This window comes from Protopterus annectens, chromosome 6.part0 (assembly GCF_019279795.1).
Source record: "Protopterus annectens isolate FY-2018-M chromosome 6.part0, PAN1.0, whole genome shotgun sequence".
NCBI classification, from domain to species: Eukaryota; Metazoa; Chordata; order Ceratodontiformes; family Protopteridae; genus Protopterus; species Protopterus annectens.
In genome coordinates this window covers 1,573,560,072-1,573,577,319 of record NC_056737.1, presented here as the reverse complement: position 1 = coordinate 1,573,577,319, position 17,248 = coordinate 1,573,560,072, and the positions used below count along the sequence as shown (strand labels likewise).

The following is a 17,248-nucleotide window of genomic DNA, read 5'->3' as shown; positions in this document are numbered from 1 at the left end:
TCCATGCATTCCTGTAGGTGTCCATAGAATGCTTTTGTAAAGGAGTCTGCATTTTGGGCCGTATTTTCCACTGGCCCGGGGGGTTTGAAGGATTCCACCTCAGTTTTGAGAAGTGTGAAGTTTGCTTTTGAGAAGTTCTTCACCGTGGTTTCCTTGGCTGGGTGTGGGGACGAAATACGGATGTCCAGTGAGATTAATTTATAGCCTGATCTTACCAATGAGGGGTATACCTCTGGTGTGGAACATAGAGACCCCATGTTGGTGATGACTAGGTCCAATATGTTTTCCCCTCTTGTGGGAGTGGTGACCAGTTGTTCCATAGCATTTGAGTTGATAAATTCTAGGAACCGTTGGGCGAGGGTGTTGGGGCTTGAGTAGTTTTCCCAATCAATGTTTGGGTAGTTGAAGTCACCCAATATAATGGTGTTTGGAGAGACCTTCATATTCTCTAGTGTTCTCAGGAAAGCCGAGTGAGGTTCCCGTGTTTGGGAGGGTGGTCTGTAGCAGGCTACAAACTGAAAGGCAGTTTTGCCCACTGTTAGTTGCACATGGATGGTCTCTGATGCTTCGTGCAGTGCCACTAACCTGGAGGTGTGGGTACCTTTGATGAATATGGATACTCCCCCTTCCTTTTGTGGTTCGGTCTGAGTTTTGGGGCTGAAAAGCATGGTATGAGGTATAACCTGGTAGTGCTGGGGTGCTTTTGGGAGCCTTGAACCAGGTTTCTGTTACTGCACAGATATCGATATCCTCCATTATGAGGAGAGTCTTGAGTGCATGCATCTTGAGGTTTAGACTTCTGGCGTTGAGCAGCATTACCCTTCGTTTTTTTTTCTTTGTGTTGTCTATGGAGGTGGGTTTGTCTTTTGAGCCCTGCCTAAAAAAGGCACTATGGGGGAGGCAAGAGCCTTTGCCAGTATCCGAAAACCCAGGGGTGACAGGTGCAACAGTACATCTGACAGCATTTGTAAAAGCAGTGCAATTTTGTTTTATTTTTTATCAAGAGCAAAATGATTTATAATGTTTTCCCTTGCTCGTAAACTATAAAAAATATATATTCAGCTAATCTAGGTAAAGATGATTCATTTGTTTACTTTCACTTCTGATAGTTCTTATGAAAGGAATGTAATTCACTTTATAGTCAAGAGAAAGATGCATGCTGCTTTCCTGTAATCATTTACCTTTTAATCAGTATTATTCTCCTTTGTTTGAGAACCATGCTGATAGCACTTACAAAACAAATGTAATGTTTTAAACAAGTCACTCTCCCAGATGAAGTTGCCACAGTATACCGAAAAAACACAAAAAACAGATGGATCCACTTCAAGACCTATAGTTGATGCTAAGGGGTAAAACACATAGCATTGCTCAATTTATAGACACTATTTTGAAGGCTGTATTAGGACGACATGAAAACCATATATATATATATATATATATATATATATATATATATATATATATATATATGGGTTCCTTCAGAAGCTCGAAATACTGAAATGTCAGATTTCAGTATTTCGAGCCCAAGAAGCCAAATCCGCATAATAGCGAAAGTTTAGAAGCACGAAATTCAAAATCTCAAATACCGGAGGTTTTGAATTTTGCGCTTCTAAAGTTCCGCTGTGGTCATGTATTCGGGTAAGTGTGTGTGTGTTAAGGGGTTTGGGTAGGGGCTGTGGTGTGTGTCAGTGTGTTTTGTTGCTGTGATGTGTGTGTGCGAAGAGAAAGTAGCTTGTGTGGTGGTGTTTTGTGTATGTTTGCATGTAGTGAGACCTCGGAGTGAGAATATTTAAGTAGGGGGGTGTGGGGGATGCAGGGGGGCTTGCCCCCCAGCTTTCATGTAGTAGAGTGATTGTGAGTGTTTGTGTGGTGAATGGTGTGTGTGTTTGTGTAGTAAAACCGCAAAATTCAAAACTTCCAGTATTCGAGGTTTTGAATTTCGCGGTTTTTACTTTTCGTTGTTTTGTGGATTCAACTTCTTGGGCTCTTGATACTGAAATTCGAGATTTCAGTATTTTGAGCTTCTGAAGTGAATATATATATATATATATATATATATATATATATATATATATATATATATATATATATATATATATTATATATATATATATATATACATATAAGGATTCATGGGACTTTTTTAATGAGTGTTCATAGGTTCATACTAGGCTATCTGCCCTAGGGCATTTATAAGCCTAGCCAGAGTGTGTATGGCTTTCGCCACCCATTTTAAATTAATTTTGCTATGCCCTTTTTTGAGGTTAGTATACTGTGCCTCTGTCTAACAGTGACACAGAAGTGATACCCGGGGTAAACCTACGATCTCCCATCCACTTATCAAGATTCCTCTTGAAGAGAGTCAATGAGGGACTCTGCCTAACCTGGACTGGGATTTTATTCCAGAGTGAAGGGAGCCTCTGGGTTATGAATCTGTCCCTCCAGCATGTCCTATTTATTTCAGTGCTGAGGTTTAAGTCCCTCGAGCACGTAGCTCGATGGGATTTGGATTTTCGGGTGCAGCATGTCCATTAATTCTGGGTTGGACATGGCTTTATATGTCAGGCACAGATCACCTCTGAGCAGGCGGTATGCCACTGAGTAGAGCTGGAATTTCTTTAACAGGGCAGCATATGGCATCTGTTTGAGCCCTTTGATCCTCTTGGTGCGGTACTTTTGGGGTCTTTCCAGTTGCTGCAGGTGTCTGGTAAGGTACATTCCAAAAGGGGCATTGTACTCAATTATGGGCCTCATGAGGGATGAGTAAAGAGGCACGATGGCCTCCCCTGATCTAGATGTGAATCCCTTCATGATTAGGTGGGCTATATAAAATGTTTTTCTAACCACTTTGGCCACGTGGTTGTCAAATGAGAGATTGCTATCAACTTGGGTCCCCAGGCCCCTAATTACTTCTTCTGTACTTAATGGATTACCACCTATGTGGTAATTTGTGGGCACTTTGTTTTTGCCAAAGGGGATGACTATACACTTTTTGGCGTTTAGCTTGAGGCCATGGCTCTGGCACCAGTTGTCTGTTTCTATGAGGCTCTTTTGGAGGATGCTTGTGTCGGCTGGAGAGTTAAACAAGAGTTTTATAGGGATGGCATCATTTTAGTGATGATCGATGTTAATGATGTGTTTTAAGGGGTAATATGGTTTTATGATTACTTGGTGAGTATAAGTACATTGGACACTATGTTAATTAATATTTTGAGATTATTTATGTAATTAATTTTAGATAATAATTTTGTATATTTTGATGGTATGATATACAAACATAACAGGTATTGCTATGGGTGCGACATGTGCTCCAGTTTTTGCAAATATTGTGATGGCACATTGGGAACACTATTTTGTGTTCAATTCAGAATTTTCTGATGTCTGGTATTTGTATGGTCAGTACCTAGATGATGTTGCTATTTTTTGGAGGGATGCGGAATGAAGGTTATTGATTTTTTTTCTTATATTAATACCACTACACATTTTTTGAAATTTATGATGGAATGTAATACTAATAAATTAAATTACTTGGATGTGCAAAGGATACCAACAATAAGAAAGGAATTTCCAATGTGTATAGATAACTTACTCAAATTCCTTGCTTCATTTCACTGTCACCCTTAACATCAAAAGAAAGGTCTAGTGAAAGAGAAAGTTGGTCAGACTTTGCCGAATGATCTCTTGTTCAACTCTCTTTATTGTTGAGAGTGAAAAGTTATGGCATATGTTCACTAAATTAGGGTATCCATGTGAATTTCTTGTCAATGTTTTTGAAGAGGTTAATACCAAGAAGGGAAGAGGGTTTTATGGCCCCCTATTAGGAGAGCATTCAGTTATAGAATAATCTAATAGAAACACAAACGGTAATTTCACCATATAATGGTGACAGTGACAGGACTGTGCATGTGTCTCAAGTGAGTGGCACTTTCTTCTGGGACAGCAAGCAGATCATATTGCTGTGTTTTTTTTTTCCTTGTAGCTGGTTTATGTTGCAATCAAGAGTAAAACACTGTGCACTGCTTCCTCACAATTATTTTAAATTGTCTTGCATTGTTTTCCTCATGGTCATAAACTGTAAAACAAGACTGTCCCTGCTCATATCAGATAAAGTGTTTTGGGTGTTTGCTAATGTGTCCAACAGCACTTTTGCAAGTAATGTCTGTCTTAACATAAGCAAAATATTTTATGTTGCTTTCTTGTCATCGTCTTTTTCTGTGAATTACACAAAAATCAGTTTCAGTTAATTTTTATTACTTCTGAAAGGACCTGTAAAAACAGTGTAGTTTTTAAGACCAAAGTGCTGTATATTACACCAATTTGAACTTGTTTAATGTTGTCTGTTGTTCTCCCATATTTATAAGCTACAAAGCAACAATAGTTCAGTTTGCCTGGACTAGCAGTAATCAAAAAATAGATGGGTTGACAGACCCTATAGAGGAAATGAGCCTGCATGAACTTAAAAAGTCCAGGAGAATATTTTACAAAGTTTGAGGGTATAAAGAACCCAGATTTTCAACATTGTGTTAAGCATCTGAGACACTATTTTTCCAGAAGAATCAATGAGAATAATTTATAAAATGTAAACACATGAAAGGACCTAGATCTTTAATGTTATGCTAAGCAACTCAACCAAGGATGTTTTCAATCAAAACCAAAATGCTGTATATTGCATCCCTACAGTAATTTTAAAAAGCTGTATGAATATTTATACAACCATAAACTGGTAAACTGGCAAGCAAGAATTTTTCAGTTTAACTTGGATAACATCTGTTTCAACTATTTGATAGGGCTGCTGACAAAAGTTGTGAAAGCTGTGTAATTTATTTTTATTATGAGCACAATGATTGTTTTTTCTTTGAATAATGGACAGTCAGATTCAGATGATAGCTGCAACTTCTCACAGTGCTTGTGAAAAGCAGTGAACAATATAACTTTTTTTCAAGACCAAAATGCTGTATGGTGCTTCACTAGAATAATCTCAAATGCAGTACACTGTTTACTCATGATCATTAAATGCAAAACAAGCATGTTTCAGTTAAGCCTGTGGAAAATCAATTTCACTAATTTGCTGTGCTTCTGACAGTACTTATGAAATCAATGTCATTATTATTTACTAAAGGCCAGAGTGTTGTGTGTTGTCTTCATGTTCCTTTTAAACCATTCATCTTTAGTCAGTACAGCTTCAGCACAGTTCCAGTGCAAGCCAACATTTAGCATTGATAAATAATTGTAATTCAGTATTGAAAAATGCTTGTTACTGATTGTTGTCTAAGCTTTGTTACAACTATCCAGCTTCTTCTCTTAGACGGCGAATTGGCAGGTTCTCCTCCTACCATTACAACAGATCTCTAATTACACATACTAGCTATTACTTAATTTTCTACTTCTGGCCTTCTTAAGCAGCCCACAAGAATCCTTTTTCATTTTCTCTGCATGGTCCTCCCCAGTACCTGCTTCTTTGTTTCCAATGACATATATACATAACACTGTTACATATCACTCTGTACTATGTGTGCACTTGTGGAAATGTTCTCATTGGGCATGTAGTGAAAATGTACAGGTGTCCTGCTAAGCATCCTGCTGTACAAAATGTAACTAAATGAATGCATTCTAGACTTCACTGCAATTTCTATATGGACATTGATAACATTTGGTGATATCATAGTATGCAATCAGCTGGCATTAAGTCAAGATTGTACCCCTGCAGTAAATGTTATGATTTTCAATGAGTAGTGTGAAAAAGTACTCTTACAGGGACCTTCTTCATAGCTCATTGCACATGATTCAACAAACATGGCTCAGCTATAGTCAATACACTATTTGATGGGGCTGGCATGCTGCAGAGGTAGCATATGTTTTCTGCTTTGACACCTATGATTATTAAATTCACAGGTCAGCTGAGGTATAGTCAGAGTGTGTCCTTCTGTGCCACATAACTGACTTTACTAAAGCATTTTAAGCTATCAGTATATTTTATCATGCAAGTAATTTTTTGATTTCATTATTTTTAATAACACAGACCATACAATTTATTTTCTTATCTTCTGCAATGTGTTTCTGATTAATATATGATTAATTCTAATGTTTCATATTTCTGGGGAAGTTTTTGGAATCAAGGTTTTGCACAGCAAATTATTCCCAATAACTTAACATTTTAAATTAGCTCCTGTACTACTGCTCTTTATATTATAGTGGCTTCAATAACTGACTTTGAAACTTTGTCAACCAGGTACTGCAGATTCAATACTTTACATTAAAAATTAGTACATGTGATGATGCAGTAATGAAAGCACTACACAAATGAAATGCGTCTTTTCTAAAGAACTAAGGTGTTCTTACTTATCCCGAATGCTTTGTACTTGTATACAAACCATTGCTCAATACCTACAATGACATCATATTGTATCTATAGAGAAAAACTGTGTAAACATTGAAAAAAAAATATATATAAAACCACACAATATAATTCTCATTTTTTTCAAAATCATTTGCAACTTTAGCATCAGCAGTATAACAGGGAATTAAATTAACTGCAAGACAGATGTTTCAGAATTTGGGAAATGCACTCTGCACTTTAGTGAACATTTTCTTGCATCTCCACCCTTTGGTTTACATCACACTTTTAAATATGCCTTGTAGAGTTTTCTGCTCTTACCAGTAGGTACTGCTAGCACAGCAGAGAACACAGAGCTTCAGTATCACAGCTACAGATATACAGTACAATGATCTCTAGAATTAAAATTCAGTTTGATGAATTACTGACCTCTCAATATTGGGGTCACAAATGTTGATAACAGACTTCCTGCATTAATGGCCAAGTAGAAAATGGAGAAGAACTTGGCTCTCTCTTTACCCTGAAACACAGAAAAAAAAAACACAAAATAGAAATAATGCCAGAAAGTGTTATTATTATTATTATTATTATTATTATTAATAATCCCCATCCACATAAAATAAAGTTCATCCCAGTCCACATTCAAGTGCAACTTAGATCTATGGATGGGAAATAGAAAATGTACCCTAGGACTGCCCCCTGTACTACTAATGGACGGAGGCAACTCCTAAACGCTTTACTCTATGCATGGGCCCCTTCAAGTTATCTACAGTATGATCCCATTATTGTCTGTAGGGGTAATACATAATTATTGACCAGGAGATGGGTAAGGCCAATCTATAACTAAATGGGATAGGTAACTTCAAGCGCAAAAAAGGGAAACTGACTATGCTTAAAATGGCCTTCAAGGTTATTTAGCCTAGTACTTACAAATCAACCTAATTTTATTATTATTATGGTGATGATGATGCATTGAATTAGATTAATTCCAATGACATCTGTTTAGCAGTTGAACAGATTACTTGTATTTAAAATAAGTTCCTGTCCCACATTCAAAAAGAATATACACTGCATATTCAGGCTACTATTTTATCATGCATACCTGATATAACTCCTCAAACATGCTAAAATAACATATTTACTACAGTAATATATTCTTTTCTCTTTTTAATGTATAGTTCCCATTCAAGAGAAAAAAAAAAGATTTGTTATAGCAAATCATGCTTTTAGCTGGAGGTAGTCACTTGCCAATTTTTTGAAAGCTTGGCTGGTATGGCAGCTGCTATAATATGGGGAAGAACTGAAGAAATGGCTGGGTTAAAGTACAGATTAACAATTTCTGCCAGTGCTATGAAGTTGTTTTACAGATTTGTGGAAATATTCAGAATACTGTCTCATATATACTACATATTTATTTGTTTTATTATTTCACCTTTACTTACTTTGTCCCTACTGGGTGTAGTTGTTTTCAGAAAAAAAAAAAAAAAAACAAGAAATGAAATGCTTAATTTTAAAACTCAAAACACAAGGTGACTGCTTAATCAAGCAGAAAATTATTTTCAGTAAGCAATAATCAGTTATGTAAAGGTACAACAAGCCTTGTTTTCAACAGGAAATATACCAGCTGGTGTTATATGCATATATATGGATTTACTTCAAATTATCAAATACTTACTTTATCGAACCCCATTTCAGCGAACCTCACTTTATAGACTCTCATTATATTGAACTCCCGGAACCATGAAAGGGAAACCCTGGGAAAGGAACCAGTCTACCACCGGGACAAAACAACAAATAGAAAACCAAAAACCCTCCAAGTGGAGGCTTTGCCCCCCCCACACCCCCCCTAGCTAAATATACCAACTCCGATATCGGACTACAGTTTAGTAAGGGCAAAGTTCCCCATGGTGGCCAAGTGTTTCCTTTCCGGGGGTTTCCTTCTCGTAGCTCCTAGAGTTCGATATAATGAGAGTCGATGAAGTGAGGTTCGCTGAAATGGGATTCGATAAAGTAAGTTTTCGATAATTTGAAGCAGACCCTAAGCACATACATACATACACACCATGTGTGTGTGTGTGTGTGTGTGTGTGTGTGTGTGTGTGTGTGTGTGTGTGTGTGTGTGTGTGTGGAGAGAGGATTGGTATGTAAGAGATCGTCATCTGTTATTACAGAACTAAGAAATAAGTTACTTAATGAAACAATTAGAGTTAAATAACAAGTTTCTTATCCATACAGATAATCTCTTTATTTTTTCTTCTTACTTTTATTGTAGTTTTTTGTATGTTTTCCACTTACCAAATGCTTAGCAGTTTTGAACTATTATTTTTCTTAATGATAAATGTCACAGCACATCGCTTTTTAAGAACATACATCACTGCAAAGGGATAGAAGGTTATTTAAGAGTATTTTTATTAATTAATTAAATTGATTAATTAATTTATTATATGATCATAGGTGCTAAGAACCCTAAAAGGACTTCTTATGTCTAGACATGTTTCTTATAAATATTAGAATGGTATTGGTCCTATAAGTTATGTGGGGCTATATAAACTTGGCAAGTTTCCTACCTCTAAAAGAGACATAGGTGCCAGACTTGGGGTAAATTTGTGTTCCCCATCCTGTGATCCAAGTTTTGCTTGAATAAGTGTAGGGAAGAACTTTGCTTCACATAAATGTGGAGCCTGTTCCTGAGAAGAGGCAGACTCTGATACACATACTTGTCCCTCCAGCATGTCCTATTTATGTTGCAGGCTATGTTTAGGTCTCTGGATTGGGTGTTTCTGGTGCTACTTGTTTTGTGGATGTGCATCAGGCCCATTAAGGCTGCATCAGCGAATGCTTTGCAGGTCAGGCATAAGTTTCCTCTCAGCAGCCTTCAGGAGACTAAGTATAAGGACAAAGCTTTAAGGCAGTTTGCACATGACTTGTTTTCTATACCATGTGTTCTTTTTGTGAGGACCCCCTGTAGTCACTCCAGTTGTTGTTTATACCTGGTCAGGTACATGCCGAAGGGTGCACTGTAATAGATGATTGGTCTTATGAGGGCAGAGTACAACTGAGCAGTGATATCATTGGACCTGGATGCCATACTTTTACACATAAGTTTTGTAACATGGAATCATTTTCTTACTATTGTAGACACATGTGGTCAAATGCCAAGTTGCTGCCTACTTGCATTCCTAAATCTCTGATTAGTGGGTTTATTCTTAGGGGTGTATTATTGCTGTAGTAATTTGCAGGTGAATTATTGATGTAGTAATTTGCAGGGTGACCATCTTACTGAAGGATGCTATTATGCACTTCTTACTATTGAGTTTAAGACCATGACTTCTGCAGCAATTATTAGTTCATGTCAGGCCCTCTTGAAAGATGGCTGTGTTTTGGGGGATTCAAAGACCTCACCTAATTTGAAATCATCTGTGACTTTGATCAACCTGGAGCCTTTGATGTTAGCCTTGACTTCAGAGAAGGAGAAGCCAAACAGAAGCAGCCCCAGCACTGAGTCCTAAGGGACTCTGTTAGTGACTGACCTTTCCTGGAGGCAGACTCCCCTATTTTAACTTCTTGGGTCTTATCTGTGAGCCGGTTGACTATCCAGTGGGTGTTGCTATGGGTTATACCTAATTTTGTAAGCTTGTCTACAGCACCTGAACGGGCAATTGTGTCAAATGCTTTGGCACTTTCAAGGCAGGCAGTATATGCCATTTTGCCCTCATCCATTTGTTTAGTGATCTTCTCAAGGAAGGTCACCAGACTGAGTAGACATGACCTTTCCACAACAAAATCAGCCTGAGTTGGCTCCAGTATCTGACGGTTTCCTGATTCTTTATTTATCATGTCCATAATAACTCTTTTCATGGCCTTGCATATGAGACTAGCCAGGCTTATTGGCTGGTAGTTTCCTAGGTCCATGGTTGGCCCACCCTTGTATGGCTGGATAACAGCTGCAGTACTCTATTCACTGGGAATGATGCTTGTTTAGATTCTATGATTGAATAGTTCTTCTAGAGACACCAAAAAGTCAGGATTCATATTATTAAGGAGGCATCCTGGGATATTACTAGGTCACACTGATGCAGTGTTTTTGGCTTGCAGAGTGCATTGAGGACCTGTTTCCTGGTTATAGTTGGGGGAGCTATGGGTGGGGATATTTCTAGAGAGATATCTGTGGGAGAAAGCAGGGTAAAACTGCAATTAATTTTTGGGACAGTATTATTTTTATGTCCTCAAACTCAGTATAGGTGGCTCCATTTACAATTAGTTCAGCACATTGTTTTGTATTGACTTTGAGATTTCAGATATAACTGAAGAACATCTTGTGGGTTGTCCTTAGCCTGGGAGGCTATTTTTACCTCAAATTTGGCTTTGGTGACTTACATAGTTCCCTAAATAGTTTATTTAGTTTGATGAGGGAGTTTTTACTTTCCTTTTGCATTATACTTCCTATTTTTGGTCACAATTTTCTTCTTTTTGTTATATAATTTGTTGATGTTATGATTCCACCAGAGTAACTTGATTTTGAGTTTGTTGTGAATTTATTTTGGCTAGGTACTGCACTCTCTCTACAGCTGTACAGATGATTGTAGAGGGTTCTTGTGAATGACTCAGTGTAGGCAGCAGTGTTCCTTTGGCTGGGGGTGGCTTGAAGTTTTGCAGGGTATCACTTGCATGTAAGAAGTTTACCTTGGAATAATTTCTAAAAGATCTGCATCATCTGGTGTCCCAGGTTTAATTTTTATTTCAAAGGAGACAGCTTTATGGTCTGAGCTGACTAGTAAGGACAATACACTTGTATGGGCAACATTCTCACATGTTGGGTGAGGACTAGATCTAGGATGTTAGCACCCCTAGTGGACATATGGACTATCTGGTCCAAGGTATTTATGTTTACAAAGCCCAGGATTCTCTAGCTTACACATTTAAGGATTGTGTATAACTCCTAGTTTACAATGGAGCAGTTAAAGTTGCCCAAGAATATGGTGTTGGGTTGAATGGAGAGTGTCTCCAGTGCATTTAACTATGTGTTATGGGTTTCCTGGATCATGGAGGGGGACCTATAGCTTACAAGAATATGGTATGGTGTGGGACTTGGCCTTTTGTAATTTGGATGTGGTGAAGCTCAAGCATGTCATACTGTTTTATTAGTCTTGAGGTGTGTTTTGTTTTATATAGATTCAGACAACTTCACCTTTTGTCCCCTCCTGTGCAGTAACAGACCTAAATGTGTGGAAAGCATTATAACTCTGCACTGCTGGTGTGCTCTCAGTGGCTTTAAATCATGTCACAGTAACTGCAGATTCTCCAGGGTGAGGAAAGCTTACAGGGAGTGGAGTTTCTTGACTGAGCAGTAACACCTTTAGATTTTCTTGGGTTGATTTTGCTATGTCAGAAAGTTTATCAGGTTAGTAATGCCTAACGATAGAGCCTCCTATGGTCAAAATGTTTGACAATGTGATGATCCACCTTATGGGCTTAGCTTTAGAGACAGCATGAGTTAAGACAGAATGTGTCATGGTGGGTGTTTTTTGATAGTGTGTTTTTGAGGAAGCTGAGGATATTTATTTTAAATACTGCATCTGTGAGGTCTTTGAGGTTTTAGATTGAATCAACTACTTTTAAGGGCCTCAGCATATGTAGGTTTGTGTGTTTGTCCTGTAGTGTGTGTGGCCGGTATTGTGTAGTGCTGTGAGTTTCTGACAATGTGTTTGGTATTTGTAGTGGCTATAAGTAAGAGCTTTGCTCTGAAGATAGGGTATATGTACATCTCTCATGTACTATCAATTTGTTTATGAATTAAGTGGCTGTCAGAAAACATGACACACTTTTCCTCATGACTCCCAGTTCAACTAGGATGTCTGCAGAGATAGTAGGAAGGAGCTGATTCATGGTTTCAGGTATAAATACAGTGGGTTTTAAGAGTTGTGGTATTGAAGGTTTTATGATCCTCTTTGTGTGACCACTGTAAGGGAGAACAGATTTGGTAAGGCGCTAGTTTACAGACTTAGTCTAATTTCATGGAGTGGTGCTCCTCTTCATGCAAGCCTGCAGCTTGCTGAGCAATTACATGTTCAGGAACTCCTAGGGGTAGATTTTATAGGGAATTTGTATTTCTAAGCATCTGCATGTCTACAGGGCTCTGCTAACATTTGCTGTACAATACGCAGTATTATACAAATGTGACGGTCTCATACAGGCAGAGAAGCTAACAAAGAATTTAGCCTTCTGGTCAAGAGCAAACAGACACTTTAAGGTCATAAACAGTGATTTCCAGGATCCCAGCTGAGAAGAGAACTGCCTATCCTCTGCTGCCACTAGAGTGCAGACCAAAGTCTTGGTAATGCAAAACACTGTCTGGGGCTCCCAAAATACATAAACTAATCAAGTTGCAACTACAAAACCAAACAGAAGTGCAGCAACTCACAGTAAACAGCTGTGACAATAACCTAAGGCACTACAAGTTAGAACAGAGCGCAATAACCCTGCAAATAATGGAAATATGTTACAGCAGTAATTTACAAGATAAAGTACAACTCAGCAACGTAGAGTAAATATTCAGATCTGGATGGATCTGGATTCAACAAAACAGCCAAATGCACTGATGAAAGCAATACTTCTTAAATTATTTATTTATTTATTTATTTATTTCAGTTTGATTACCGGGGAAGTCCACTGGGTCAAGAAGAACCCATTTTCAGTGGAGGCCCGGGGAGAAAAGCTCCAAAGGCAGTACGACCAATGCAATGTTTAAGAAATACAAAACATAATACAACAGCAAGAAAACAAAGTAATACACTACAAATTCCAATTACAATAGACAGTACACACAGTAAGAATATTTTAAAATGCATATTTACAATAGAAAGTAGACACAGTAAGAACATTGAAGATGCAAATTTGCAATACACTGCAAAAACTTTTTTTTTTTTTTTTTTTTTTTTGTGCTAACTATTCAATATTGTCATCATACAGTGAAGTTAGAGCCTGCTAAAAACAAAGCTAGAGTTTGAGTGTATAAAGGTGCAGGAGTATGGGGGCTTAGTCTAGGGGAATCTTGGGATTAAGTAGGGTGAAAGCAAGAACATTTCCATTTTGAAGATAGGTGTGAGAAGAGTTGGGTTTTGAAGTTGTCTGAGTTTGGTATGGTTCTAAGAGAAGGGGGGAGAGAGTTCCATTTCCTACCTAGAGAGAAGGATAGAAGATGTTGACCAGCGGGATGTTTTGGTCTGGGGATGGAGATTAGATTTTGGTGTTCAGATCTTAGAGATCGGTTGGGAATGTAAGGGGGGAGGATGTTGGATAGAGCAGGGCATTTTTCTGGGTAGAATATTAATCTATGAGTGGTTGTAAGTTGGAGATAGTCGAGGTGGTTTGGGAGTTCTAGCCAGTTTAAAGATTGAAGGGAGAGGCAGTGGTGGGTTGAGTTTTTGGATTTGGTGGCGAATTTAGAGATTTTATTATAGCAAGCTTCAAGTTTGGAGGTGAGGGAGGCAGACAGATTAGTAAGGAGAGGGGCTCCATAAAGTAGAGAGGGTAGGAGGAAGCAGGTAGCTAAGGTTTGCCTGGAGGATTTGGAAATAAATATATTATTCCTGTAGAGCATGCCAAGTTTTGGTGGGTCTTTTTATATTTTGTTGAATGTGGAGGTCAAATTTAAGATGTTCGTCTATGGTTATGCCAAGTAGTTTAGCATAGGGGACCACTTCAATTGGAGTGTTAGCTTGGCTGAGGATGTTGAAAGAGTTTTTGTCCAAGGAAGAAGTCTTGGAAGGGAGGAAAATTAGTATTTTGGATTTATTGGAGTTGAGGGAGAGGTGGTTTTGGTGCATCCAGTTTTCTGTAATGGAAAAAGCTGTTTGAGTTTTAGAGAGAAGTTCAGTAAAGCTGGGGCAGCGCAGACTAAGGTAGAGTCATCAGCATATTGGATGACTGAAGTGTCAGGGAGAGCAGTGTGAAGGTTGTTTATGAAGATGTTGAAAAGTAAGGGACCGAGAATGGATCCCTGAGGGACGCCAGTAGGAGTTGGTAAGAAGGAGGAGGTAGAGTTCTTCCATCTGACAGCCTGGGATCTGTCAGAGAGGTAGCTGGAGAACCAGGCAAGAGTATTAGTGGAAAGGTTAAGGTTGGAGAGGTGGCAAAGTAGATGTGAATGGGAGATGGTATCAAAGGCTTTGGAGAGGTCCAGCAGAACAGTGGATACTAGAAGTCCGGAATCTCTGGCTTGATTAACTGTTTCTAAGAAGGAAAGTAGGGCAGTTATAGTGCTGTGTCCTGGACGGAAACCGTGTTGGGTGGGTGTAAGTAGCTGATTCTCTGTTAAGTAGGGTAAGAGTTGGCGGTGGACACATTTCTCAAGGATTTTGGATATAGGAGAGAGTAGGGCTATAGGGCGGAAGTTAGAAGTAGAATTGTTTTTACCTCCTTTATGAAGTGGTAGAATGTAGGCAGAATGCCAGAGTTTGGGAATGTATGACTCTTTTAAGGATCTGTTAATCAGGATGCTAATTGGAAGAGCTATTCCTTCGGCTGCGTGTTTGAGGAAGGAGGGGGGGATGTTGTCGGGGGCGTTGGAACAAGGTTTTAGTTTGGTTAAGAGCTTTTTTATAAAAGTTGTGGAAACTGGTTTGAATTGAAACATAGGGTGACAGTCCTTTGGAGAGTTTAGGAGGTTGGAGAGGTTGTTATCAGGGAATGTTTTGGTTAGTTTGGCTATAGAGTCAGTAAAGAAAGTGTTGAAGAGTGAACTTAGTTCATTGTCATTTAAACTAGGGTCAGGGCAGGGGTTATTTTGTGACCCAGGATGGAGAAGAGAGTTTACAGATTTCCAGAAATGTTTGGGGTTGTTAAGATTAGAAGACTGAAGTTTGTTGTAGTAGTTTTTTTTGTCTCTGATTATTAGTTTTTACTTGGTTGCGGAGTTGGGTATATTGGAGCAAGGCAGAAGGCTGTTTGCTTTTCTGATAAAGCCTCCAAGATTTGTCTCTGAGTTGCATGGTTTGTTTAGTCTCTTTGGTCAGCCAAGGAGCAGAATTGGCCTTGATTCGTTTATTTCTAAGGGGGGCTAGAGAGTTGAGAGTATTTAGGAAGATGGAGTTAAAATGTTCTACGGCATTGTCGAGTGACAGAGTTTGAAGGGTTTGCCAGTTGATTTCTTTGAATATGTTGGAGAAGATTATGGGGTTGAAGTTGCTAAGGTTACGAGTTTGGATATAATTATGTAGGAATTGAGAGGGTTAGCAGAGCGATGAATGAAGGCAGGTTGATGGTCACTAAAGGAGTCAGGGATAGTTCCAGATAGAGAGATTTTGTTAGGGTGGGAGACTAATATCCAATCTAAGATGGAGCCAGGGGGGTGTTTTTTGTTGGGCCTGGTTATAGAATGGATTAATTGAGAGAAGTTGAAAAGGTTGATAGCTAGGGTGGGGGAAGGTGAGTTGATTTTGTTCCAATCAATGTTGACGTCTCCTAGAATAAGTGTTTCATATTTTATTTCAGATGAGGCCCAGTGGAGAATATTCTCTAGGGTTGAAGTGTTGTCGCCAGGAGATGTATAAAGAAATGATACAGATATTTTTATGTTTATTGAGCTGGAGCAGACAAGCAGTGATTTCAGTATTTTTGAATAGAGGGTTGAGATTTGCAGGGGATTATGGAGAGAAGGTTAGAGTAGATAATGGCAGAGCCTCCACCTTTTTTGTTTAGTCGGTCACTCCTAAGGATGTTGAAGCCAGGAGGAAGGATTTCTGAGTCAGAGATATGGGGTTTTAGCCAGGTCTCAGAGACGGCTAAGATGTCAGGTTGGTTGTGGTTAATCCAGGCATGAACATGGTGAAGTTTGTTGTTTAGGCTTTGGGTTAATAGTGAAGACCTTAAGGGTGGTAGGAGAGGTTTTAGGAGTAGAGGGAGTGGGAGGGAGAGGTGTATTTGAAGTGTGGGAGGAGGGAGAAGGAGGGAAGGAGTTGTTAGTACTGAAGCAGGGGCCAGGATTAGGGTGGATGTCTCCAGATAAGGCTAGGAAATTATATGGGAAAACTTTAAGTCTTTTAGGTTTGGAGAGTAAGAAGTTGTTTGGGGTTGGTGGAAATGTAAGAGCGAGGATTTTTGTAGAGGAGGAGAATATTTTGATATGGAAGAGGTGTAGTAGGTTTATTGGGATAAGGCAGGGGGAAATGGAGTGGAAGTGAGTGAGTGTAGGAGGATGTGGGTGGGAGAAAGTGAGGGAGTGAAAAGTAGCCAGGTAAGGGTGAGTTATTGAGCAGTAAGATGTAGTGTGATAGAGAGGAAGAAGGCAAATGAGAAGAGAGAAGGGAAGTCTGAGGGAAATGAGAGTTTGGGAGAACATGATTGAAATGGGTGGGGAAAAGGATGTAGAAAAGATGTAGTTGGAATAGTGCGAGTTAGGAGAGAAATGAAAGAAGAGTGGAAGGAAGATATCAAGTAGGAGAGGAGAGTGTAGGGTTAAATGCAAAAACTCTTTAAAATGCACAGACATAACAAGAGGTCTAGTATATATCCAGACAGAGTGCAAATCAACACCTAAAAGTACTCATCTAGCAGTAGATAGATCAAGATTCAGCCTAAAGCCAAGGAAGTGGAAGCTCTGGTTCATAGGCTCATAGCTGACTATGAAGCTAACAAACCCAAGGGGGCCTTTTTTAAGCCTAGCCATGCTTCCCAAATGTATCTGACAAGTGATGATACTCTAGGGTTATTTTAAAGGGTATGTCCGATAGAGAGGTAGGTGCCCAACCAGGGGTAAATTTCTGATTCCTCATCCATTGATCTGAGTTATACTTGAATGAGTCTGACTTTATACAGGCAGAGAAAACCAACAAACTAGCCCTCCAGCCAGCAGTAAAAACAAGTACTGATTTCCAGCTAAGAAGAAATATGGCTAGTCCCTACTGTCACTGGAGT

General features: G+C 38.9%; 1 protein-coding gene across 1 annotated transcript in view; it reads right to left on the bottom strand.

Moving 5' to 3' along the window:
* Nucleotides 1-17,248, bottom strand: part of LOC122804857 (solute carrier family 15 member 2-like) — a 1,359,362-nt gene that overhangs the window by 829,180 nt on the left and 512,934 nt on the right. Inside the window, exon 6 of the mRNA XM_044075020.1 lies at nt 6,764-6,854. Within this exon, the coding sequence (XP_043930955.1) occupies nt 6,764-6,854 (91 nt within the window). The remainder of the gene's footprint in view (nt 1-6,763; nt 6,855-17,248) is intronic.